Source organism: Eretmochelys imbricata, chromosome 6 (assembly GCF_965152235.1).
Source record: "Eretmochelys imbricata isolate rEreImb1 chromosome 6, rEreImb1.hap1, whole genome shotgun sequence".
Taxonomy (NCBI): Eukaryota; Metazoa; Chordata; order Testudines; family Cheloniidae; genus Eretmochelys; species Eretmochelys imbricata.
The window spans coordinates 15,004,348-15,029,626 of record NC_135577.1 but is presented as its reverse complement, the minus strand read 5'-3'; the positions used below and the strand labels follow the sequence as shown (position 1 = coordinate 15,029,626).

At 47.6% G+C, this 25,279-nt stretch overlaps 1 protein-coding gene across 2 annotated transcripts in view; it reads left to right on the top strand.

The window, feature by feature from the left end:
- The window catches only part of LOC144267148 (NACHT, LRR and PYD domains-containing protein 12-like), a 355,964-nt gene that overhangs the window by 317,785 nt on the left and 12,900 nt on the right, over window positions 1–25,279 (top strand). For both annotated transcript variants that reach the window (XM_077820865.1, XM_077820864.1), the window contains one exon: window positions 2,422–2,592. In XM_077820865.1, the coding sequence (XP_077676991.1) occupies window positions 2,422–2,592 (171 nt within the window). The remainder of the gene's footprint in view (window positions 1–2,421; window positions 2,593–25,279) is intronic.

Genomic DNA, 25,279 nt, shown 5'->3' with positions numbered 1-25,279 from the left:
CTCAATAGATATGATTATTTGCCAACAGATGCACACACAACTATATTCTAAAACTCAGCCTCAATTTGAGTCGATGGGAGAATGTATGGAGGGGCATGAGCAGCACTAGGATTGAGTTTGCATTCAGATTTATAGTTAAATCAGGACTGAAAATTTATTTTATACTTAACATTTTGTTAGAAAGAAAAATCAGGTTATTCTTGCCTCTGAGCTCAGGAATGATGAACTCTCTTTCTCCTCACCTTCTCAGGTGTGTTCTCTCTCTCTCTCTCGGCTTTAAATCTTGTGGGGTTCTTCTCTTCTGTTTCCACTTGGATGCCCTCTTCTCTTCACCCTCTTCCCAAATTAGGGTTCATACCCTCAGCTTCCCACATACACCTCTGGGTTTTTTCTCCCCCTCTTCGACCCAGTCTTAGAATCTCTCCCCCTCCCTCCATTGCAGGCTCCTCATTTACTGCCTTCAAAATATCTTAGGGGCTCTACAAAACCTGACAGAATCTCGGGGCTCCCCAAGGCATGGGGGCTTCTCTCCCTTGTACAAATTCAGGGGCTTTTTTCTCTCCCAAATGTAGAGATTTCGCTCCTCTGACATTCTACACCCTGGGGGAGCACCCTGTAACCCCCATATTCATCATTTGTATATAATTGTGATATTGCATACAAAGCATGCCATGGAAGGTATTATGGGAAAGGTTATGACCTGCTGAAACCCATTGTTCCATCTAAATTTGTATATCATTGATGCATATGAAGTTATGAGAATTGTGTTGTACGGTTGTCACTAAAATATGCTGTGGGTTTGGGAAGTGCCCAGATACTAGCTCCCCAAAGGCAATAACCAGGGGTGTACCCAACGCCCGCGTGGGTGTCGAACATCCATTAACCGCATTGTCCGGCAAGGGAGTTACAATTCAATGACTCTCTTGCAGAAGGCCACACCAGGGGAATGGCTCAACCTTGCCTGGTGACTCAGCAACGCCCACCAGATGGGCCTGGACTTGTGGTCTCTAAGCACATGGACTAAGGGTATAAAACAGAACCCAGTGGCCCCATGCGTCACCTCTTTCTTTTTCCTTCCCCCACCTACGGTGCAAGCAGCAAAGACACACTGTAGACTGGGGCTCCACACAGTTGTACTGATAACAGAACCTGCAGGGGTTTGCTGCTTGCCACCAGTAAGGCATTGTGGCAGACACCCCAGAATAGAGAGTAAAGGGGGCACAGTGGTCCCACAGTCACAGGTTGCACCCCAGGGGTCCCATCACACCTTCCCATTGGGCAGAGTAACAATATTTTAAGGCATAGGAGGTGATGAAGGAGGCCGTGCAGGTGACAGCTCTGGTGGAAGGGGTTTCTCGACATGTGTGCAAGATTTAGCAGACGGGAGTGGGATCATGCTTGGGTGTGCAGGGGGCTCATTATGAAGCCTTGAAGGAGGACAAAGACAGCCGTACTTGCAGGTGGTCCTTGAAGTGCACATGGTTATAACCTGCTGCCATGGTTACCCACTCAGCTGGCTGGCAGCTCCATCAGGAGCCCAGGCTCTGCAGGGGGGTTCCAGAAACCAGCAGAACTTCTGCTTTTGTAACCTCATCAGAGACTCTGGAACAGGCCCTGCCAACAGGGTCACACAGTCGCCCCCTTTTCAGGGGCTCTTCCCTCCCCACACCCTGGGAAACCCCCTGCCAGGGGGATCTTCTCCTCTTTGTCTCCCCCGCTTCGGTCCCTGGTCTCAGAGGAAGGTGGGTGTGATGCTGCCCGTGCTGGGCCTCGCAGCTGCCTCCCCTCCCCAGGCCTGAGGCTCAGAGCTGGGGGCAGAGACAGGAGGCGTCTGTGTCCTGCAGGGGAGCAGCAGAGTTAGTGCCGGGGGCGCGGAGGGTCAGGATCTCCCAGCTCCTCCTGCTCTGAGCCTGGCCCAGCTGCCTGGTGGGGGGCTCCCCCTACAGCCTCCCTGGAGCGATGGGGCTGCTCCGATTGGGTCGCACCATCCCGGGGCTGATCAGTGCCAAGTCCAGCCTGATTGGTCCAGACCTGAGTGGGCAGGACTTAAAGGGCAACTTTTTAAATTCTGGTTGGTCATTGGAAAGGGCGAGGGGGCGGGGCTTAGGAAGGAGTCTTACCCCAAACCTTATTCCTCCTTGGTCAGTGGCAGAGATTTGAAGTGTCTAGGCCATTCTCACTTTTCATTGGTGAAGGCAAAAGGACAAGGGGTGGAGTTTAGACAGGAAGTCCCACCCACTGCTGCTTTCTCACTGGACAAGGGGTGGGACTTGGGACAGAGTCTGTAACAGGACTTCTTACTCATTCTGGATGCTGATTGGTCAGGCAGAGGGGCTGGTGGGTGGGGCCACCTGTCAGAGCAGCTGTGACGAGCCCCATTCACACATTGATCCCCCCTCTCTGCCTTTCTCTCTCCTGCAGCTTGGAGTTCTGCCGTTTCACAGCCGCTGCCTGCGGGGATCTCGCTGCTCTTCTCACAACCAGCCAGAGCCTGACAGAGCTGGACCTGGGGAATAACCAAATGGGAGAGGCCGGAGTGTGGCTGCTGTGTGAGGGGCTAAAACATCGAAACTGCAAACTACAGAGATTGGAGTAAGTAGCAGCCGGCTCCCTTTTGTCTATGCCTGGTAACACTGATGTTGTGAGTTCAACTCAGGGTACCAGGAAGGATCACAACATCCTACGGTGCACGGAGTGGGCTCAGGTTTCAGCCCCTGTTGAGCAGGGACAGCAGCTGGGCAGCTGCCCTAAAGTGGCAGCTAAGGATCCCCCTGACTCAGGATTATCCTCGGGTGGTAGAGAGCAGGTACAGAGCACTGTGTACCACCCACTCCCTACATTGCCCTGCCTCTATGTAGGGGGTTGGAGCAGCATGGAGCTGTATGTCCACGGCAGAGTGCACGGTGCTCCACCTCTCCTAGGCCAGCACAGCATCTAGGGTAACTTAGGGCAGCCCTAAGGTTCCTCTATGTTAGACCAGAGGCCGTTTTGTCCCCCACCTGGCCCAGGATCAGGGGAGTGCAGAGGTGGCTTATAACTAGTTTCTTCAGTCTCCTTATCAGCGCTGAGTTTGAAGTTGGTGCAGCCGAGGACAGAGCTCAGTGGTTTCTAGCAAATCTGAGATGTAGCATATTTTGATGTTACAGACACAATTATTTTAAGACCCAAAAAACCCAACAACCCAGTACTGCCGACATTAAGACATCAAAAATCATGAGTTTGACCCCCCCCAAAAATCATGAGACTAATTGTGGTGGTTTTTCTTAGTCTACCTTTTGACTTATAAACTCCCCTCTACTCCTTTGCTGATGTGTGTGAGATGATATCAGGTTGTACACAGATATTCATGCCTCTCCCTGGTTGCTCAGATGGAGCCTGCATTTAATTTCTCCTCATCTATCATGTAGAGGAACTACCATCCCTTTCCAATCACCGTCTTGACTTTCTCCCCTCCAAATTTATTTCCTTGGATAAAAGAAAGGGTGGATTGTAAACAGTTCAAGGACCACTGACCTCACACTTGCACATACAACTTACATTCTTGTTAGGGTTGATGACTTACAGATATACGTATTAAAGAACTTGAAACGTATTCATATAAAGCTATATGCCAGGGGTGCGGAACTTACGGCTCGTGGACCGGATCCGGCCCCTTGCTCATTTTCATTTGGCCCTCGGGCCACACGCATTCAACTTGCCTGCCGGGGGGGACACCAAGTTTCAGGGCTTCCCCCCGTAGCGGGGCAAGCAAGTGTTCACATCTCCAGCCCCGTGGGGGGCGCCGAGGCTCAGGGCTTCCTGCCCGCAGGACTGGAGCTGCAAGTGCTGGCTCATCCCACCACAGGTGGGAAGCCCCGAGCCTCGGCACCCCCGAACCCTGTGGGGCTGGAGCCGCGAGCGCCAGCTTGTCCCACCGTGTCTGTGGTGGGGGGGTAACCCTGAATCTCAGCGCCCCTCCCGGGGCTGGAACTGCGAGCACTGGCTCATCCCACCACAGGTGGGAAGCCCCGAGCCTCCGTGCCTCCACGGGCAAGTGAGTTCAATATGTGTGGCCCACCATTAATTTTTTCAGTGGGTCAATGGCCCCTGATACAAAAATGGTTCCCCACCCCTGGTAGAAGTGATAAAGTCACAGTACACACACTATGGGATTGTTTTAGCCTTTTCCAAGAAGCAGCATTTCCGTGATTTCCCCCAAACACCACATCTCTGCCAGAGACTAGACAGTGCTCCACCCCGCAAATACTCCTCCTCTTCCTCCAGACTCCCCTTCAATCTTCTCCCTTCTGTCCCCCACATCACCCTACAGCCCATTTTCCTGCACCCCAAAATCTGTCTCCTTCTCCCCCCAATTGCCTTTCTCCCCCTCACTTCCTCCATCTACTTTTAGCACTGTCCTTGGAGCACCTCACAGTCCCTGTGCCCTGTATAGTCTCCAAAACAAAGTGGCAGCCATTTTGCCCGTGGGCCGGGCTTCGATCTCATTGTAAACAGCGGGACATGGCAGCCAACTTTATCAAGGGCAGCCTGACTGTCACAAGCAGATGGACTATAAGGAAATGGCAGCCATAATGCTGGCTTGAGCCTCATTAGCAGTAATAGGAGATGGCAGCCATTTTGAATAAGGGAAAATGTGCAAGTTTTTGCCTTTCATCATGTTTTCAGGTCGGGGTGGGGAACTGTCAGTTTTGCAAACTCTAGTGATTTTAGCACAACTCTTCTATGTGGTCCAGCCATTAGAGAGGGACAGAGTCATGCTAGGTAAGGTGGGTTATGCTATCACATCCCTTTCCTTAGACCAGGACTGTCAAGCTGTCTGGGGGGGACTTAGGAGCATGGACACCTTCCAAGAGACAAGTCACTCACCAAGGGCGATTTGCATCCTAGATCTCACACCAAAGACACTGGCATCCAATCCTATAGTGAGCTATTGAGAGATTCATTACTAAGGGTATATCTACACAGGAATATAAACCTAAGCTCAAGCCTAACTGCCCTTGTGTCCACACATCAATTGTGTTAATCTAGGACTCAAACCTAGGGTCCAGGACCCTGCAGGACTGGAGCGTCCGAGCCCGTGTTAAGCTGGGACCTAGAGTCTGAGCCCTATTTCTTTCTTTTGTGCATGTGGCCCCTACTTGACTCGGGTCCCTCCGGATGCATCCCACAGTTCCTTGGGGCAACTTCCTTAGTCCTGTCTGTGCGGACAATGGGTGGTGCAGTCTGTTGCACTCTATTACAAACAGAAGCCACATCTCCCTTTGCAAACGGCAGTAGCACAGATCAGCATTAACCCACTGTCTGCTGAACAGCGGTCTGCCAGCACACTGTCAGCGAGCCTGCAGGGTTTTCAATGGAAACTGATCAGAAGAAGCTTTTTGCAAAGAGAGCTGCTTCCTGGTCCCAAGAGCACAGCCAGATTTTGGTGCATGGTGCCCAGATGCCCTTGCACAAACAGCCCCAGGGAGGGCAGAGCTCCCAACTTAGCACGGCCCGGGGAGGATGATCCCTAACACCCGGCTGTTCCCCATCCCTACAGGGCAGCCGCTTGGTCCCCACTCCGCTCTCTGGCCCCCCTGCACTCCCTGGGCTGTGTGTGCAGGGTGCCTGGGCATTGTTCACTGTCAGGGCAGCAAGTGGGAGCCAGCCCCAAAACCTCCCTGTAGCCCCCTGCGGTGATAGCTCTGTCTATGGCTCCTCCTCGCTGCTCTGCAGAGCTTGCCTGAAACACAGAGCAATGCTGACAGGTGGGAGGCAGCTCCCAGCTGCCAGCATCGGCATTGACTCCATGGGTGCTCCGGGGCTCAAGCACCCATAGAAAAAAATAGGGGGTGCTCAGCACCCACCAGCCATAGCGGTTCCATGCCCTGCGGCTGGTCACCCATCACTTGCTAGGGTGGGCCCCATTGCAGGTGGGTGGAGCATCCACTGGGAGAAATAAAGTCAGTGCCTCTGGCTGCCAGGATGTTGGGGGTCATCCCTCCCCCAGCCATGCTGAGCTGAGAGCCCTGTCGCTCCTTCCCCCTTTGCAAGACAGCCTCACAGTCCGCCCTCTGTCCCTTTCTCATGGGCTCCCCCTGCCCTCCCTGTATGTGCAGAGGTGTCCAGGCAGTGTGTACTGTGAAAGCAGTGAGAGGGAGCCAGCCTCTAAACTTCCCCACAGACTCCCAGGGTCCCTTATCCCTGCCTCCTGGGTTGTGGCGGGATGGTGGAGCACACTGCACCTCAAGCCCTGGGGATACACTTCATTGCTCTGCAGTAGAGTTTTCCCACAGTGCAACACATTTGTAGAGCTAGAGTGTCCACACTGGAAGGGGGAGTAGGCGCTAGGCCCTCTGGGATAGGGATACTTTGACTGGGGTCTGTGCACAGCAGTGTGGGCACCAGAGTCCTAGGTTCAAGTACAGATCAGAAAAATTCTTAACCGAGGGTTAAACTGCAGAGTAGATGCACAAGCTCAGGGTTTCCAGACACAGGTCAGGTGACTCCAGTCCCACTAACCCTAGGCTTCCATTCCTGTGTAGACCTACCCCAAGAAAAAGAAATGGAAGTTACTGAGAGGTTAAAGCAGGTAAAAATATAGGTACAGAGAAGTTAGGTTCTATAATTTCAAAAGGTAGCAGAGATGGAGGTGATCAGGTCACAGAACAGAGAACCAGATTGATCATGTTACAATTCAGCACAAATGGAGCAGAACTTTAGAAGATGTACGTAGGAGGAATTAACACCTTTCTGTTAACCGGGCTGTATTTCCAATTAGGGAAAGTAGGTACATGCCTCGGGGCGCCTAAAAATTCAAAGTTTGACACTCCCGGGCCCCAGCAGAGGGCGGGGTTGGCTGGGTGGGAGATGGCCCCACACAGCCCTGCTGGAGCGCTCCTGCCAACAGGGAAGGCGAAGCAGCCGCTGTGGCAGGGGAATAGCTCAGCAGACCTACACAGGAGGCCCTACCAGGCAAATGGGTCCTGAGGCAGCCCGGCCTGGGCAGGCCTCGCTCCTGCTCTTGCTCCTTCTCCAGCCTGGCTAATCACACCATTCCCTAGGGGCCAGAGCAATCCCCAAACGGCCCTGGCTGCGCTGTCGGCTCAGCCTGGCAGACAAAGTCACCTCCCAGTGGTGCTGGTGAGGTGGCCATGGGGGCAGGGTAAGGGAGAGTGGGTCTCGGGGGTGGGGGCTTGTTCAGGGATGCTGGGCAGTGAGGGAGTGGGGGGTACCGAACAGTGGGAAGTTTGGGGGAGTGCTGGGCACTGCAGGGTAGGGGAGGTCTGTGTGTGTTGGGGCGTTGGATAGTTGGGGATCTGTGTGGGGCACTGGGCAATTGAGGTAGTGGGGATGTGTGGTGGGCGCTGGACAGTGGGCGGGGGAGTGTGCAGGGTGCTGTGCAGTTGTGGTGGGGGGGTGTCTGGGTGGGAGGGCGCTGAAGATGCTGTGCCTAGGGGCGCGTAAGGTGTAAATCTGGCCCTGTCTGTTCGAGTTCTTAATTTGCATTACACACAGCTTCTTTCTTGTTTGATGAGTTAATTCCTTACAAAGGCATATACAGTGCAAATGTTTGCTATTACATTAGAACAGGGTACAGATCAGTTAAAACAATGCATGCTACATCCCACCAGATTTTCATGAAGTTTAAATACTAAATTCATTCTTATACATTTCACATGTTCTTTGAACTATACTAAAATACCAGTCAGCTGGTCTGAGGCTGTGTGCGCAGAGGTGTCCAGGCATCGTGCACTGTGAGGGCAGTGAGAGGGAGCCAGTCTCTAAACTTCCCCACAGACTCCTGGGGATCCCTTATCCCTGCCTCCTGGGCTGTGGCGGGATGGTGGAGCACACTGCACCCCAAGCCCTGTGGATACACGTCACTGCTCCGTAGCCAGCAGCAGCCAGCCTGGGGTGGGGGTGTGTTTTTCCTCTGAAACCTACATTTTATGTCAAACTTCTAAACAGACAAAAATAAATTAAAAAAAACACAGGAAATAGGATGGGCTGGAGAGTTTTCCCACACGGTAACGCATTCGTAGCGCTGGAGTGTTGACACTGGATGGGGAGTGGAAGCGAAGCACTCTGGGATAGGGTTACTTTGACTGGGGTCTGTGCACTGCAGTGTGGGTGCCAGAGCCCTAGGTTCAAGCACAGGTCAGAAAATGCTTAAGCTAGGGTTAAACTGCAGAGTAGATGCACAAGCTCAGGGTTTCTAGACACAGGTCAGGTGACTCCAGTCCCACTAACCCTAGGCTTCCATTCCTGTGTAGAAACACCCCTAGAAATAGAAATGAGAGGTTAAAGCAGGTAAAGATATATGTACAGGGGAGTTACAGTCTGTAATTTCACAAGGTGGCAGAGATGGAGGTGATCAAATCACAGAACAGGGAACCAATTGAATCACGTTACAATTCACCACAAAAGGAGCAGAACTTTAGAAGATGTACAGAGCAGGAAGGAGGCATGCGTGGGAGTGGACCACTTACTAGTGGTAACTAAAATGAGAAAAAAAATAAGAATTCAATCAGTCAAAAGATGAAGAATTTTTTCTTGTGTCCATATTTATAGCTTCTTCTCACAGAAACCAAGTGGTCAGGATGGCCGTACATGCGTTCTTTCTTCATGGCGGGAAAAGAGGAATGCACTTAGAGACTGGTCTTTGATCTCACACACAATGGCCATTAGCTTTCAATGTGCAGGAATTAAGACATTTCTATTCGCCGGGCTTCCAATTAGGCACAGTAGGCACATGCCTTGGGGCGCTGTCATTCTAGGAGCCCCTAAAAATTCAACGTTTGGCTGGCAGGGGGCAGGGTAGGCTGAGGAGATGGCCCCACGCAGCCCTGTAGGAGCGCTCCTGCCAACAGGGAAGGCGAAGCAGCCCCTATGGCAGGGGAAGAGCTCAACACTCCAACACAAGGGGCCCTGCTGGGCAAGTAGGTCCTGAGGGACCTGGCCTGGGCAGGCCCCACTCCTGCTCCTGCTCCAGGCTGGCTGAAAAGTTTTGAGCGCTTATTCATGTGCCTAAAGGCATAAACTGAGGATGTGCAGAGAGAGGGCTACTATCTGGAAAACCACCCGTCACAGGACCTGGGTAACTCTGGGGATGTGTTACGATAATTGCATCTGAGTACCACCCCTGGAAGTGTGAGTCCAAATCCAACCCGGAGCAGAAATCTGAAGTAAACAAAGCAGGCGTATTGCTCCAATCTGCCTCTATTACAGGGAGATTTTAATGTGGGGGGATTAGAATCTGAGTATGGCAGAATATGCAGAAGGTGATGAAACTATTGATTGAAAATAAAATAACTACACAAGCAACTGCTTGCTGGAGGGGAGGGTTACTGGGGTAAAAGATGAGGGGTTGAGGCTCAGGAAATGGGGGTCTGGGGAGTGGGAAGGAGAGGAAGGGGACCTAGGAAGGGGGACATGAGGGTGAGCGATGGTCACAAGAGGATAATAATTTGTGTGAACCACAATCTGGGTTTCCCCCGCCCCTCTACAGCGATGTGTCCTCCCCCATCCCTGCTGCCCTCATGTGAGCCATGTGACAGGGGGATTGCACATTGGGGGTGTCTAAGCCCATTTTCCTACCCGGCATGTGAGCCAGGATCTGGGGAAGCCCTGCCCACTAGCTTAGAACAGGCCTGCTCAGAGCATGTACCAAGAACACAGTGGTGAGACTGGGGTGAGGAGCTAAGAACTGAGACACTTGGCACATATCAGAAACTCTGCAGCACTGAGGAGGGGGAAGGGAACAACCACTGAAATGAATGGAGCAGTTCAAATGTCTCAGAGCTATTTTTTCCAGCTGCATTGATCTCCATGAGGTACTCTCCTTCAGCTGAGAACATCTCATTGAGACGGATGGGCCATTTACTATCCCTCTGAGGCTGCAACTTTGACGTGTGAAACCCACCCAGGGCCGAAATCTGAGAATGAACTATCAACATTTTGGAAAAAATTAAGTGAAGGTAAATGCCCACACAACCCTCACTCTGCTCTCTCTGAGTGATGTCTCAGAATGCCCATAACACACACACATTTGCGCTCTGCCTTTTTACTGTGATGGGCTTGTGCTACCTGCCCTCGCCCTGCACTCAAACACTGAGCCTACTCCCCTGAGAGAATGGCACACTTGTAAAATTTAACAACCGCTTCATACCCTTTACAATCCGTTCACACAGGTTATCACCTCAACCTACACTCTTCCCTACCCATCCTTAAATCCACAGACTGCTCTCCTATCCCACCTCACCACTGACACTAGCCGTAGCACCCAGTGCCCTGCTCCTGACACAACCTCCACAATTCTACACTGGAATGATGCCGACTGGAACCTCAACTTTCACAGGAACCTCTTTCTTTTGAGAATACACAGTGGGGAGACTCAGACCCAGATCTCCTGGTATCACATTCACAGCTCTTCCCAGCTGCTTCAACTTCATAGATTCATAGATGTTAAGGTTAGAAGGGACCATTATGATCATCTAGTCTGACCTCCTGCACAATGCAGGCCACTGAATCTCACCCACCCACTCCTGCAATAAACCTCTCACCTATATCTGAGCTATGCAAGTCCTCAAATCATGGTTTAAAGACTTCAAGGTATAGAGAATTCTTCATGAAGAGACCCATGCCCCACGCTGAAGAGGGAGGCGAAAAACCCCCAGGGCCAATCTGCCCTGGAGGAAGATTCCTTCCCGACCCCAAATATGGCCATCAGCTGAACCCTGACTTGTGGGCAAGATGCACCAGCCAGATACCCAGGAAAGAATTCTCTGTAGTAACTCAGATCCCACCCCATCTAACATCCCATCACAGCCCATTGGGCCTATTTACCATGAAGAGTTAAAGATCAATTAATTGCCAAAATCATGTTATCCTATCATACCTTCTCCTCCATAAATTTATCAAGTTTAATCTTGAAGCCAGATAGGTCTTTTGCCCCCACTGCTTTCCATGGAAGGCTGTTCCAGAACTTCACTCCTCTGATGGTTAGAAACCTTCATCTAATTTCCAGTCTAAACTTCCTGATGGCCAGTTTATATCCATTTGTTCTTGTGTCCACGTTGGTACTGAGCTTAAATAATTTCTCTCCCTCTCTGGTATTTATCCCTCTGATATATTTATAGAGAGCTATCATATGTCCCTCAGCCTTCTTTTGGTTAGGCTAAACAAGCCAAGCTCCTTGAGTCTCCTTTCATAAAACAGGTTTTCCATTCCTTGGATCATCCTAGTAGCCCTTCTTTGTGCCTGTTCCAGTTTGAATTCATCCTTCTTAAACATGGGAGACCAGAACTGCACACAGTATTCCAGGTGAGGTCTCACCAGTGCCTTGTAGAACGGCACTAACATCTCCTTATCTCTACTTGTAATACCTCGTCTGATGCATCCCAAGACCGCATTAACTTTTTTCACGGCCATATCACATTGGCAGCTCTTAGTCATCCTGTGGTCAACCAATACTCCAAGGTCCTTCTCCTCCTCCGTTACTTCTAATTGATGCATCCCCAGCTTATAACTAAAATTCTTGTTATTAATCCCTAAATGCATGACCTTGCACTTCTCACTATTAAATTTCATCCTATTACTATTACTCCGGTTTACAAGGTCATCCAGATCCTCCTGTGTGATATCCCGGTCCTTCTCTAAATTGGCAATACCTCCCAGCTTTGTATCATCCACAGACTTTATTCACACACTCCCACTTTTTGTGCCGAGGTCAGTAATAAAAAGATTCAATAAAATTCGTCCCAAAACCGATCCCTGGGGAACTGCACTGGTAACATCCCTCCAGCCTGACAGTTCACCTTTCAGTATGACCCGCTGTAGTCTCCCCTTTAACCAATTCGTTATCCACTTTTCAATTTTCATATTGATCCCCATCTTTTCCAGTGTAACTAATAATTCCCCATGTGGCACCGCATCAAACTCCTTACTGAAATCTAGGTAAATTAGATCCACTGCGTTTCCTTGCTCTAAAAAATCTGTTACCTTCTCAAAGAAGGAGATCCAGTTGGTTTTGTTGTACCAATAAATTAAAAACCAGCAGGATCTTATTAAAGGGAAAAAGGCAAAATACCACATTTATTGTGAATACAGAAAGAATCATAGTAAGCAGTTAGTTACAGCTATAACATTCCATTCAATCTCATATTTATTCACACATTCATTCATTCATACACACACACACACACACACACACACACAGGTTCTGCAAGGTATTTATAGTTACCAGCCTTAGAGTTGCTCGTGCCAAGCCACTGGCCAGGTGGCCTGGACATGAGGAGGGAGCAGGGCCTTGTCAGATACTCATCTGATGCTCCTGGAAGTTGGTTTGCAGAATCAGACCCCAAAGTTCTCACTTTTTAGAGTCTATTTTTATAGGAATTTCTTTCTATGCCAGTCTATGGGAATTGCTTCATCATACTGTTGCTGAATCAATCAGCAGATAGCACATTCCTGACGGCTCCAAGATGTTATCTTGTTCTTTGGTTCTCCCATTCTTGAGGCTGTTGGGTGGATTCCAGTCTGCCCTCCGGGGGTCCTCTGGTTATTTCCACTTGACGCCTTCTTCAGCCGATGGACACTGGATTCTTAGGCTGGCACCTCCCTGATCATTCAGTTATTATCCACACCAAACATCCATCCACATACATCCTCTATCTCTATTTTAATCACAATTGTTAATACAACAAAAGGGCAGGGAGTCTCTGGGTGCTGTTTCTGTTGTTAGAGTATTGCTTTGAGTCTCTCTCTCTGTGAATTGCTTTGAGAACAGACTCTGTCTTAGAATGTACTAACACAATTAGCAGCTTGCAAGTTTCACACAGAGGGAGAGAAACAGTACCAAAAACCAAGAGACCTCTTAATTAGTAATACCCTGGAATTTAAACTATGGGGAATCAAACTAATTTGTGATTTTAATACAGAACTTCTTTATTATGATCCAACAGTTTGGCACGATCTACCTCTTGTAAAACCATGTTGTATTTTGTCCCATTTACCATGGACGTCAATGTCCTTAACTACTTTCTCCTTCAAATTTTTTTGCAAGACCTTGCATACTACAGATGTCAAACTAACAGGCCTGTAGTTACCCGGATCACATTTTTTTCCTTTCTTAAAAATAGGGACTATGTTAGCAATTCTCCAGTCATACGGTTCAACCCCGAGTTTACAGATTCATTAAAAATTCTTGCTAATGGGCTTGCAATTTCATGTGCCAATTCCTTTAATATTCCTCCACCGTTCAGTACAGTTACACTTAACACAGTGAATTCATCTGGGGGGCATACACTTAATTCCCAATGGCTATTGCCAGCTCCAGGGGGCAGAGTTAACGTTGTGTAGGTGTTTACCTTCACTGTGTATTTCCTGGTTTTCTGTAGTGTGAGAAGGGCAGAAGCTATCACCGGGCAACCTTAACTCTGATTTCAACAAGATTTGTCATTTAATTAGTGTATTACAGTATTGCCTAAGTGCCCCAGCTGGGATCAGGACTTCACTTTGGTTGGCACTGAACATGTTGTAATGGCAGGTGTCACCAGGTAGTTCTGTTATACTCTTCCAAGTTCTTTTTTTTTTTCTTATTTTTTGCATGTCAGCAAGGTTTTAGTCTTGGGGCGACATGTGTTATGTTAGGTTTTTGGGTTATGCAAGATTTGGTGTCGACGCTGTTTTATGGAGGAGGGAGCTGTGCAAGCAGCCAGAGAGTTCGTTCTCTGCCTGGGGCTCCGATCACGGTCCATTCTGGAGACAGGTTTCTCCTTGGGAGTTTGGTGTTGGGCTGAGATCCCTGAAAGAGGAGGCAGCCCTTTATGCTGTGTGACCCTCTCATTGCAGGACAAAGGGAAGGGGAAGGAAATATTATTAATCCCATTTTTCAGATGAAAAAATGAGACCCAGAAAGATGGAATGACTTGCCCAAGGTCACACAGGTAGTGTATGGTAGAGCCAGGAACTGAACTCAGATCTCCCAAGTTCTCATCCAGGGCTTTAACTATACAATGGGGCTGTCTCGTGCAGAGAACTGTGCTCATTCTTGTGTTTCTCAGTTTCAGAAATGTGCTTTTTCTTAATGGATATCATCTCTCTTTTCTATGTTTAAGGTTATTAGGGCAGAGCTATTTAATCGGAGTACCACTTGGGCGTCCCTCTGTATTACAGCCGCCAGAAACCCCCATTCAGGGTAGAAACCAAGACCACAGAGCTGGACCCGGCAGCTCCCTTAAAGGGACAGTGCATCCTATGTCAGCATGTTACAATGTCTCAGCAAATTCAGCCTTAACTTGTCGCAGCTGAGAGTGCTACTCCGAATGCTGCCAGAGGGCGGTGGGGGATGTCGCTAGGATGACAGACAAGAGAAAAGCTTGAGGGAATTTTAAAAAATGTTGTGACAGGGCACAAGTACTGAGCTACTTGGAGATTAACAAAGAGCCCTGAATTGCAGTTGATGGGTCATGGGCGCGGGGCGGGGTTGTCCTCATGGACGATGACTGTCCTGTGGCATGTGCTTCCAAAGCACTGCTTAAAACACAGCACAACTCTGCCCATTGAGAGACAAATGCTGGCTGTTGTGTCTGGTGGTGTATTCTAGCTCTACTGATTCACGATCATTTATGTTCATGAAACGTAAGTGTTGGAAGCCATATTACAGGATCCACCGTGCAAAGCACCACCTGCCATTTTATTGGGATGGTTATAATACCTTGGGTTTTTCAGCCTCAGCTCCTGCAGTCATGTGAATAATTTAGAATTTCATCTTAAATTTTATTTATAATTACGTTTCTCTCGGTCCTCATGATGGTGGAGAAAAGATTAAAAATGTGACCCGTGTGTAACCTACACACTCAGGAACTAGAAGGCTAAGGAAAAGAAACACAAAAGCATTAATTTTATTCATGATTTTGGGATCATGAAGTCTGACTCATGAGTTTTGAACATCTGGAATTGGCAATACTGCCTGTATGTCAGAAAATAATTATGACTTTTCAAAAATACTTATTAATGTGAAAGAAAGGCCCAGAAAGGAGCTTCTTAAAGCAGCTGTGCTTTCAAGGGCATCTATCAATGGTGAAATTAGGGAGCTGCAAGAAGAGGAGTTTGTCTCCAATACTACACATTTCCAAAACAACCTTTCACAGGCTCAGACAAGAAACAAAAAATGAGCAACCTTACAACAGCATGACAAAGTAATTGTAGATGGCAGTCCAAAGGGATAATCCATGGTGCCCCCACCATAGAACCATATTGGTACAATATATAGTGTGACATCAGGTATTGGAAGGAATGAGGCTGGATCACATGATCTAAAATTCAAAAGTCTCTAACACAGCAGTGCCTGCTTCCCCTGGAGCAGCGACAGGCAGCACCACCAACCATCAGAACACTTGGTTTCAATTTCCCATTCCCTCAGCCTCTCTCTCTGACCACAACCCCTTGCAGCCCAGCCACTGGGGGAGAAGAAGCCCATTACAGTTTAATTCATAATAATAATAGAGATGAAATTGCTGCCTGTGGTGGGTTTCTATGCAAAGGACATTGGCCCAATACCCCACACTGTGAGGTCAGAAATGCCAAGCGTAACCCACAGCTGTAAGTCTCAATGTGGGGCTATTTTATGAATTTACCAGGGGGGCAATTATATTTTAAAGCTGAAATCTAACAAACTAGATTAGCCAATTTGAAATATGTTGTAGCCAATCTTGGAAATGAATGTAAACAGGAGAACCTCTTATGTTGAGTCCAAGGAGCGTTAGCAGACTAATCTTAATGCTAGGTTCTTTTCAAGTCAGCTTTTACCTTGGACAGTATTTCTCAGATCAGGACACATGCGTCTCTTAACTGACCAACAGTTTATTAATTCCCCCAGAACCACATATGTAAATACACAACACTTCATCAGTCAGGTAGAGATACACAAATATTCTCGGCATGTACTGAACACAAAAAACACATGCAGTCTTGCAATTGGTTAACATAGACCAGCAGTGGGGTCCAGCAACTATACCACGGAACAACACAAATCACCAACATTTCTTACTGCATCTACTTATAATCATTAGTTATCAATTCTTTAGGACCACTAACACATTTCTCCCACTTTATGGTAATCCTAGAGGGGGGGGGATAGTTGGTCTGTGGGCCTGGTCAAGTGTCCGGTAGTGCTTCTCGGTCCTGCAGCTTCTTAGTCCTGGAGCTTCTTCAATTAATTCAGCAGCTGTAGGGTCCCACACAGTGACCTCAGCCTTAATACCCTGATTGCAGGGCTTGTTGGCCAGGGCTACTTTCTGATTTTGTATTGGATGCTTGGCCCATCAGTGCACAGGGAGAATGCCTTGTATAAGTAGGGGCATAGCGAGCAGATCGAGGGACGTGATCGTCCCCCTCTATTCGACATTGGTGAGGCCTCATCTGGAGTACTGTGTCCAGTTTTGGGCCCCACACTATAAGAAGGATGTGGATAAATTGGAAAGAGTCCAGCGAAGGGCAACAAAAATGATTAGGGGTCTGGAACACATGACTTATGAGGAGAGGCTGAGGGAACTGGGATTGTTTAGTCTGCAGAAGAGAAGAATGAGGGGGGATTTGATAGCTGCTTTCAACTACCTGAGAGGTGGTTCCAGAGAGGATGGTTCTAGACTATTCTCAGTGGTAGAAGAGGACAGGACAAGGAGTAATGGTCTCAAGTTGCGGTGGGGGAGGTTTAGGTTGGATATTAGGAAAAACTTTTTCACTAGGAGGGTGGTGAAACACTGGAATGCATTGCCTAGGGAGGTGGTGGAATCTCCTTCCTTAGAAGTTTTTAAGGTCAGGCTTGACAAAGCCCTGGCCGGGATGATTTAATTGGGGATTGGTCCTGCTTTTGAGCAGGGGGTTAGACTAGATGACCTCCTGAGGTCCCTTCCAACCCTGATATTCTATGATTCTATGAATGGCAAGTGTGGATCTCCAGTTGGTGGTGTCGATGTACAAATAATCTCTCAGAAGTTTTTCTTAGTCGGAGGGATTTTATATTTTATATTTTATATTTCATTCGTTTCAAAGAAGGCCATTGTATATAATGACCAGAGGTCAGAGACTCTAAAGGCATTCCTCACTTCCTGTCATCAGAGGAAAAGCCCATGTAGGTAGAAGCTGTCAGCCTATTTTCTGACTGAAGAATCTATAAATATGGATTCAGGGAATGATCCTTTATCGACGTGTACCAGATGCAAAGCCGAGATCCCCAGAGACAATCTGGGTACCCTGAAAAGACTTTTAGGAAACTGGCACTTTATTACATCACGGCCACAATCTGGAATTACAAACTATGACTCACCTGTTAATATATTTCACCTGCTTTAGCCTCTCAATTGCTCTCATTTCCTTTTCTTAGTCAATAAACCTTTAGTGAGTTTACTATAAAATTGGCTGCCAGTGTTGTATTTGGCGTAAAGTCCAGAGTACCAGTTGATCTGGGGTAAGTGACTGGTCTCTTGGGTCCAGGAGCAACCTGATGTGGTGTGATGTTTGGTGTAAGTGACCTTTAGTCACAAAGTTCAGTTTGTCTGGGTGGCAAGACGGACTCTCCAGTCTGTCTGTGACTCCCAGGTAGGACTGGTAGCGCAATCCAGGAGTTCACATTTGTTACTGGCTTGTTGAAATCTACTTATAGAACATACCACCAGTTTGGAGTGTCTGCCCTTTTTCTACAGTTTGCCCTGAGGTCAGCACTCACAGTTGTGAGCCGTTCCTATGGTACTATGATAGTACCTATGGTATATGGTACGGCCTATGGTAATTCCTTTTCAAATTGTGGGCCAGCTGAAAGGAAGGATTTATGGCAGTTGGTTTGTGGTGAGCAATTTGTCCTGCCTCGAGGTGCAAGAATAACAGCGACATGCTGTGCTCGCTTTTCAGCAAGGGAAAGACGGAGCGTGGTTGAGACAAACTTTGAGACCCAGGGTTCTGGGGGAATTTTAGTTGCTAAAATTCATGTGGATCTGAAGCAGGAAAGGATTACTGTTCTTTGCTGAATGGTTCTGACAATCAGCAAAGAGTAAAAGAGGAAACCATAGTTGCAAAATGTGAACCAGTGGATCGAGTACCTTCTGGTCGAGAAGGAAGCATTGCATAGGTTGGGTGAGAAAGGGAAACAATCTTGGTGATCATGGGCATGTGATTTGGCATTTTTAGAGTTGGAAAAGTCTCTTGTGACTGCTCCTGTCTTGGCCTCTCCATGTTTCAAACCCCCTTTCCTATTGGACACAGATGCCACTGCTTATAGACTGGGGACACTATTGACATAACGACCATCTGATAATGTATCAGGGGAATAGAATTTCAGCTTGGCTGCCCCCCCAAAACTGAGGATGTATTTATTGAAGCTGACGCTGGAAGAGTTGTGACAGTCATGAATTCGCTATTAGAACAGAGTGGGCAAAGTCTGACCCAGCCAGCAGAATCCACAGAAACAACAGACAATCTTCAGGAGCCCACTGAAAGAGACCCCTTCTGATTGGTTGAAAGGAAATTGTGCTGGAAGAAGAAAGCTCCAAGGAGATATAGACAAGAGTAAATTGGTTTGGTTGGCAATGTGAAAATCATAGAATCATAGAATATCAGGGTTGGAAGGGACCTCAGGAAGTCAGCTAGTCCAACACCCTGCTATTGTGGGATGTTGCAACTAGAATTTCCCTAAATACTTTACAGAAGAGAACAAAATACTTTTTTTATTGTCCTGCTTCCTCCTTGTGAAGATGTCATGAAAGGGACTCGTCCCATCAGCTGAGCTTTGCAGCTGAAACCATGTGGAAGAATAGAATAAAATCCCCTAACAAGAATTAATTTATCATGCTGTTTGGATGCTGCGGGGGGTGTGGGGACAGATATTTCTAAGGATAAGCTAGAGATCCCCAGCCACTTAGACTGGGTTAGCCTTAAAGGACATTTAGTGCTTGCTGATTATAGAAACTTGTATGGGATTGGCTACAAGCCTTGTCTTTGGTGTGAGATCTAAAGGGCCATTGACCTGGCATAAGGGTCCTTTGGGACTAGGAGTAACCTGAATATTCCTGATATTTTTGGTATAGGGGCCATCTATCACCAAGGTACACAAGATAGATTGGAGTACTCTAGGGGACTGTTTGTAACTCCATGTTAGGGCTGTTACAGTGCCTGAGGAGTTTCCATTTGATAATTGGTTGGTGAAATCTAAGTACAGAACTCACAACCAATTTGAGGTTTGTGCCGTGCTTCCTAACAGTCTGCCCTCAGATTGGTACTCACACCCTTGTGTCACCGCAGGCAGTGTTACAGGGCCCTGAGAGGCCAAGACTAGCGTTCCAGGAACTGAGAAACCCCATGTGAGGATTACAAGAAATAATAATAAACCATCACTAGTAGCCTCCTACAGTACTGATAATCAGTAACTCTTTACACAGTGATCTCTGAAGACCTGATCTTACTCTGTCTTGAAATCAGTGAAAGTTGTACTATTGACTCCAGGAACAGAAGGATCGGTCCCTGTTCTGCAAACCCTGACAATATAAGTTCCCTCCTCCATGGACAAGGGGAGGTCACGCATCAATCTCAGCAGCGCCATCTCTGTTCTGTGTGCGAAAACCCAGCTAGAAAACACCAATGAAATGGTGAAGTTGGATGAGGTTGTTCAGTAGCTTCTTGATTAGGTTGCTCAGAAATGGGAAAGCAGATGATATTCGGTGGTAGATTGTAAGATTGGTTGCAACAAGCAATGGATTCTTAAGTAGTCTGGTCAGATAGCTGCATGCTCAAGAATGGGAGGGAAAATTTCTCTCCTCAAAAGAGTTGATGACAATATTTTTTTAGTAGAGGTTCTAGGTGCTCTTCCTGCTCTTAAGCAGCCAAGAAGATCAAAGATCAGGGTCACAGGTGGAGACTCAGATTTCCTCTAGTGTTTATGAGATTCTGGTTTTGTGAATGCACAGAATTCTGAGAAGGAGGATGTCGTGTTATCCTTCATGGCCACAGAGGCCATTGTGGACGTGGAAGATCATCTCTGTAAAATGGGTACCAGTCCCTTGAAATGAGTGGTACTGGGCTGTGGAGCTGAGGAGACATTCTAGGTTGACAAAGTGATTGACAGTCCAGAAAAGTTCAGTGGGGTGTGACTTACTGGTTACTATGGCAGAGAAGAAGGAGGATCTCATGGCCTCTTCACAGCCAAAGGAGCAGGTATGGAAGAATTCTTTGTGCAGACGTTTATTTCTTCTTGGGGTTTCCCAACACTGGCAGTTGGATTTACTTCTCTTCTGCTTCATCTGTCACAGGTAGGAGAAACCACAGGCTTTGCAAGGGCCACACAGGGGAGGAGGCATTTCCACACCCAAGTATTGTTTTGCAGTGGTCAGTCAGTGACTGTGGTGTCTCATTGGTTCTTCTTGTCCTTGGCTGCTTGGTTAGGGTACCTGTGTTTTGTGACTGTGAGCTGTCTGGGCACATCATGAAGTTCAGACTCCAGCTGGTCAAAAGTCAGAGTTTCCATTTCGCAGAAATCTAAACTTCTTAAAAAACATTGTTCCCATTTGGAATGAAAAACAGAAATTTCAAAATTTCCCACAGACAGAAAAATCTGAAAACAATTCATTTTGAAATAATCAAAACATTTTGTTGCAAAAATTTCAAAAAGAAATTGAGTCTGGGAGTTGGAAGTTCTGGGTTTCCTGGCTCAGCCATGGCTCCCAGGGCTTCTAGACTCCCAGTTCCCTATTATCACTAGCAGATTAATGGGGCGCAGGCAGCCAAGAAGCCCAGGGAGTAATGACTGAGATGGGAGCCTCAGAGGTAGGGAGTAGGGGCTTCCAGCCTCCCAGCTCTGTGTCAGGGAGCCAGGAGCTGCTCCCCAGCTCAAGCCACAGTTCTCAGCTTTCCAGGCTCCCCGTTGCCTGAAGCTGAGCCCCAGCTGGAGCCAGGATTCCCAGGGCTTCCAGTTGCTGAGCCAGTGACTTCCAAGTTCCACCAGTTCAATGGTTTGACTTTCTTTAAAACTTCAGCACAAAGACATACTGCTTGACTATTACTTTTTATTTAATTTAAATTATTTCAGTAGATTATGGTAGGTTTGGGTTTTAGCACAGGATGTCAGAATTTGAAATTTGCCTTTAAATTTGTTTATTTTTAAAAAGAAAAAATGTATTTGATTTCAATAAAAATTCCAATTTAAATCAAATAAAGTAAAAAACAACAACAACCAAACAATGGGGGGTGTTAAAAATATTTGTTCTCCATCCTGCTTACTCTCAATATCCGGTTTGAGGCATAGGGCTGGAATCTTAATCCTTATGGCCAGGGCTGCAGACAGAATTGCCGGGTGGGTCCCTGGGCAAAGTGGGATGTGGCTCTGGACCCCCGGAAGGGGCAGGGCTAGGAGGCTAGCCTCCCCCAGCAGTCCTTCAGCGCCATGATTTAAAAGCAGCAGGGAGCCCCAGGCGGCCGCCCCCACTGCCACTGCGCTGCGCCTCACTGCAATTTTAAAGCGTCAGGGAGCTCCCAGCCGCTGCTACCACGGCAGCAGCAGCGACTCCGGGAGCCTCAGGCCCTTTTAAATCACCCAGGCCCCTAGGCAATTGCCCCCTCTGCCCTTCCTCCCCCTCCCCTTCGGAGGCCCTGCTTATGGCTTAGGCTTCCCCTGCATGAAACCTTAAGCTGATCTGAGATCAAAAAGGATCAGGTCCCAAGGGTCTTTATATCCAGTTTTCCAGCAGCCTCTTGACCATTCAGTCCTGGGTGAACAATAGGCAATCCTGGAGACTTGCAAATGGACCTATCTCCCGAGCCTCACAGGTAATTAGCTAGACAGATTAGCATAAGACAATTGCCCATCATTCGCAGATGATTTGCTATACACTTCAAAGAGATGAATACAATATAGACAGGAACTGTTTGGTTATATTGTTAACCTCTAACAATGTATATATATGTAAACACACAAAAACACAAAGATTATCTACCAGTATGTCCCTAAAGGTTGAATTTGGGTCATTTATCCTGCAGGATGCTTAACCCTTTCTAGCCATCCATCACTCCCTCTATAGCTCATTCATTCTCTCTCTTTCATGCCCGCCAACGTTATTAATTCTCCCCCCTTCCCCATATTGCTTCCCATGAGATCTCCTATTCCATTAAGAGTCTCTCCCCAGTTTCTCTGCTTTTCATGGTGCGTCTTCACTTACCCCACCTGAACCTTATCTCTTCCATTGAACATATCATGGTGGAAGGGAAGGGGGTTATTTCATTACCCCTCTAGTAATAATTTGGGCCTGGTAGTCCTACCTTAGTTGTAACCCCAGCTGTGGAAAAGGGGATGGAAGTTCATGAAATGGTTCTCTGATGGGACATTCCATATGCTTTCTGAAACTATGCTTATGACTATGAATGACATAGCTTGCAGAGGGGTGTGGCCCTATCTCTGGGTCTGTGCTGGAGGAGGTCTGGAGAGCCTGGCTCAGCAAGACAGAGTTAAGGGTCACCCATGCTGGTAGAAAGGTGGGTTCAGTGGTATCTCAGCGCCCCAAGTGAGGCCCCAGGGGGTCCGACCCATCACAGGTTCAGTCACCCATAATAACAAATGTTGAGGGTAAAATTTAATAAAATTATACAACACCCCTTTTCTACTGTTGGGGGGATGGAGTTTTCTCCCTTGGAATCCAGTTGGGGTCCTTCTTTCCCCTTAAATTTTTTCTCCCCACTTTGGGGTCTTTTTCTCCTCATCTGCTCGGGTGTCTTCTCTCTTCTTTTATCTATACATTTTATGTGGATTTTCTCCATCACTTTATCTTGAATGCCCTCTTCTCTCCCCAGGCTCTGTCCCTCAAGTTTGGGCTTAGCTCCCCAATTTCCCACATACACCCATGGGGTTTTTCTCCCCATATTCACCTCAACCTTAGAGTCCCTCACCCCACTGGGGGCTCATCTCATCCTGCCTCCAAAATATCTTGGGGGCTCTATTCTCCCTTGCAGAACTTCTGGGCTCAGCCAGGGATTGAGGGCTTCTCTCCCTTGTACAAATTCAGTGGTTCTTTTACTCTCCCAGATATTGAGGGCTCTGCTCCCTCTTCAGTTGGATGACCATATTTTCAAGGCAACTGTAGTGATGGAAGAGTCACTACCATATCCAGTTCTGGTGGATGTGGTGTCTGGATATGTGTACAGTATTTGGAAGGTGTTGGGGGTGGGGGTGGCTCATGCTTAGGTGTCCAGGGGGCTCCCTGTGAGGCCTTGAAGGAGGACAAAGACAGTCCCCAGGCCTGATGGTCACAGCTGGGAGCGGGTGCAATTATTAGGCCTAGGAGCTGTACCCCCATTGTGACCTGCGATGTAAAAAGCATGGGAGAGTCCATAAGATGGTACAATAACCACAAAAAATAGGCCAAGCTGTTTACAACATTGAATCTTGTCAGAGGTACAAGAAAACCACATAGAGAAAATAGATTAATCTAAACCCAAAAGGCTGGGTTCATATAATCCAAGGACTGTTGAAATAATGCTTGTGAAAAACACATGATGTGGAGCCAGAAACTGGTGAGATGGATATTAGGCCTACTTAGTGGACAAAATGATAAGGGGGATGAACTATGATACCCGCTTTTCCTATTTTGGGGTTCCTTAAAAAGAGACTTTGCGGGGAAAAATATTCAGATCACTTCAGATAAACTCCCCCTGTCATCTCCCATCCCACCTTGCATCCCAGCTCATCCCCCAAGCTGCCAGCGCTGCAACTCATCTCGGCTCATCTAAAGGACTTTCTCCCTGAGAGGAAGTCCGGCTGGCCTTAAACTTGTTGGAGTAACTTTGTTTTCACTTGTGAATGTGAACTGACGTCCAGTCCTCAGCCCAGCAGTGGGGTCTATAACTACCAGCACTGCAGAAGCACATAAGAACTGGCATTGTTCTCCCTTTATTTGTTGTGTTCTTTTCTGCCCCCCTCGTTCTTTCCTCCTGTTCTCTCTCTTACTCTTTTGGCTTTTCATCAAATCCTGAAGTCAGCTATACTATCATCCAAGCCTGCCTTGTCTAAGAAGAAAAGATCCGCTCAGATAACATCCCTAACCAGATCGTAAACTAGGATCCAAGCAGCAGGTGTCATGGTCGACTTGCCAGCCAAAAAGCATCCACACATAAATAACGGTGCTGCAAAAACATCCACAAAACCCTTTTCACCCATCTTTTCTATCTTCTCTCTCTTCCACCTTGTGTCTGTTAAAAAAAGGTAAGTAAATGCCTTCTATACATCAGGACTGATAGTAAAATTACTCCTTTCCTTTTCATGAAGGAAAGGTTGTTCTGAAAATAAGAGACTCTGATATTTTGCCTCCAAAAGAAGAAAAATTTCAAAGGCTTTGACTGAGTTTGCTTTGCATAATTACTCAGCCACATTTTCAATAGAAATGATTGTTTTGATTTCTTGTTCTTTCTTGTGTTTAATCTAAACTTGTAATTGGAATGAATGCTTTTGGCTGTTTGCCAAATAACTGAGTAAAACAAAAGGCCTCTGTTTAAAATAACCCCAAACCTTCCTATCGCTGTTTAATGTGGGGCAGAGAGTTTATCGACACCTTTAACTCTTTCGGCTTTTGAGATCAATATCTGTACAATTGGGCTGGTGGGAGAGACGGAGACAGCAGAAGATAAGAATGGCCATAGTGGGTCAGAGCAAGGGTGTCAGGCGGTGCCTCTGAACAGCAGGCCTAGTGGTTGGGGTGGTGGCTGCAGCTAGGTGTAGAGATGGGCTTGGGCCAAGGGTGGCACTGTCAATGAGATCCAGGGACTGGCCAGGGTCAAAACTGAGATCAGAGACTATAGACTGGGGTGGGCAAACTACGGCAGACCTTTTTATCCAGCTCTCAACTCACAATTCCTTCATGAGCACCATCTTCCGGCACGCAGAGCCACACTGTGCAGGTGCGACTTCACCACTCTGTTTCCAGGATTGGAATCCGGCCCGTACGCGGCAGCCCCCTGCCACGCGGCAGTGTGCCCAATCCTGAACTCTGGATCATTCTAATAATTTTTGCCACCTTGAATTTTCATATTTATAATTAATAAAAGCAAAGAGACCCCAGGACTCCGAAGATTTAAACCTCCCCAACTGAGCAGAAATGCTCAGCTTGGGTTTAAGCTTCAGCCCCAGCCATGGCGGCTTCTGCCTTTGATGTTGCTAGAGCTGGGGCTGAATGTGCTCCCAGCTGAGAGCCTCCACCAGTTTGAAGAAAAACCCTTTGAAGTGCAGCCTGCTGGGGATGGAGCTGTGTGTTTACAGTTACAAACA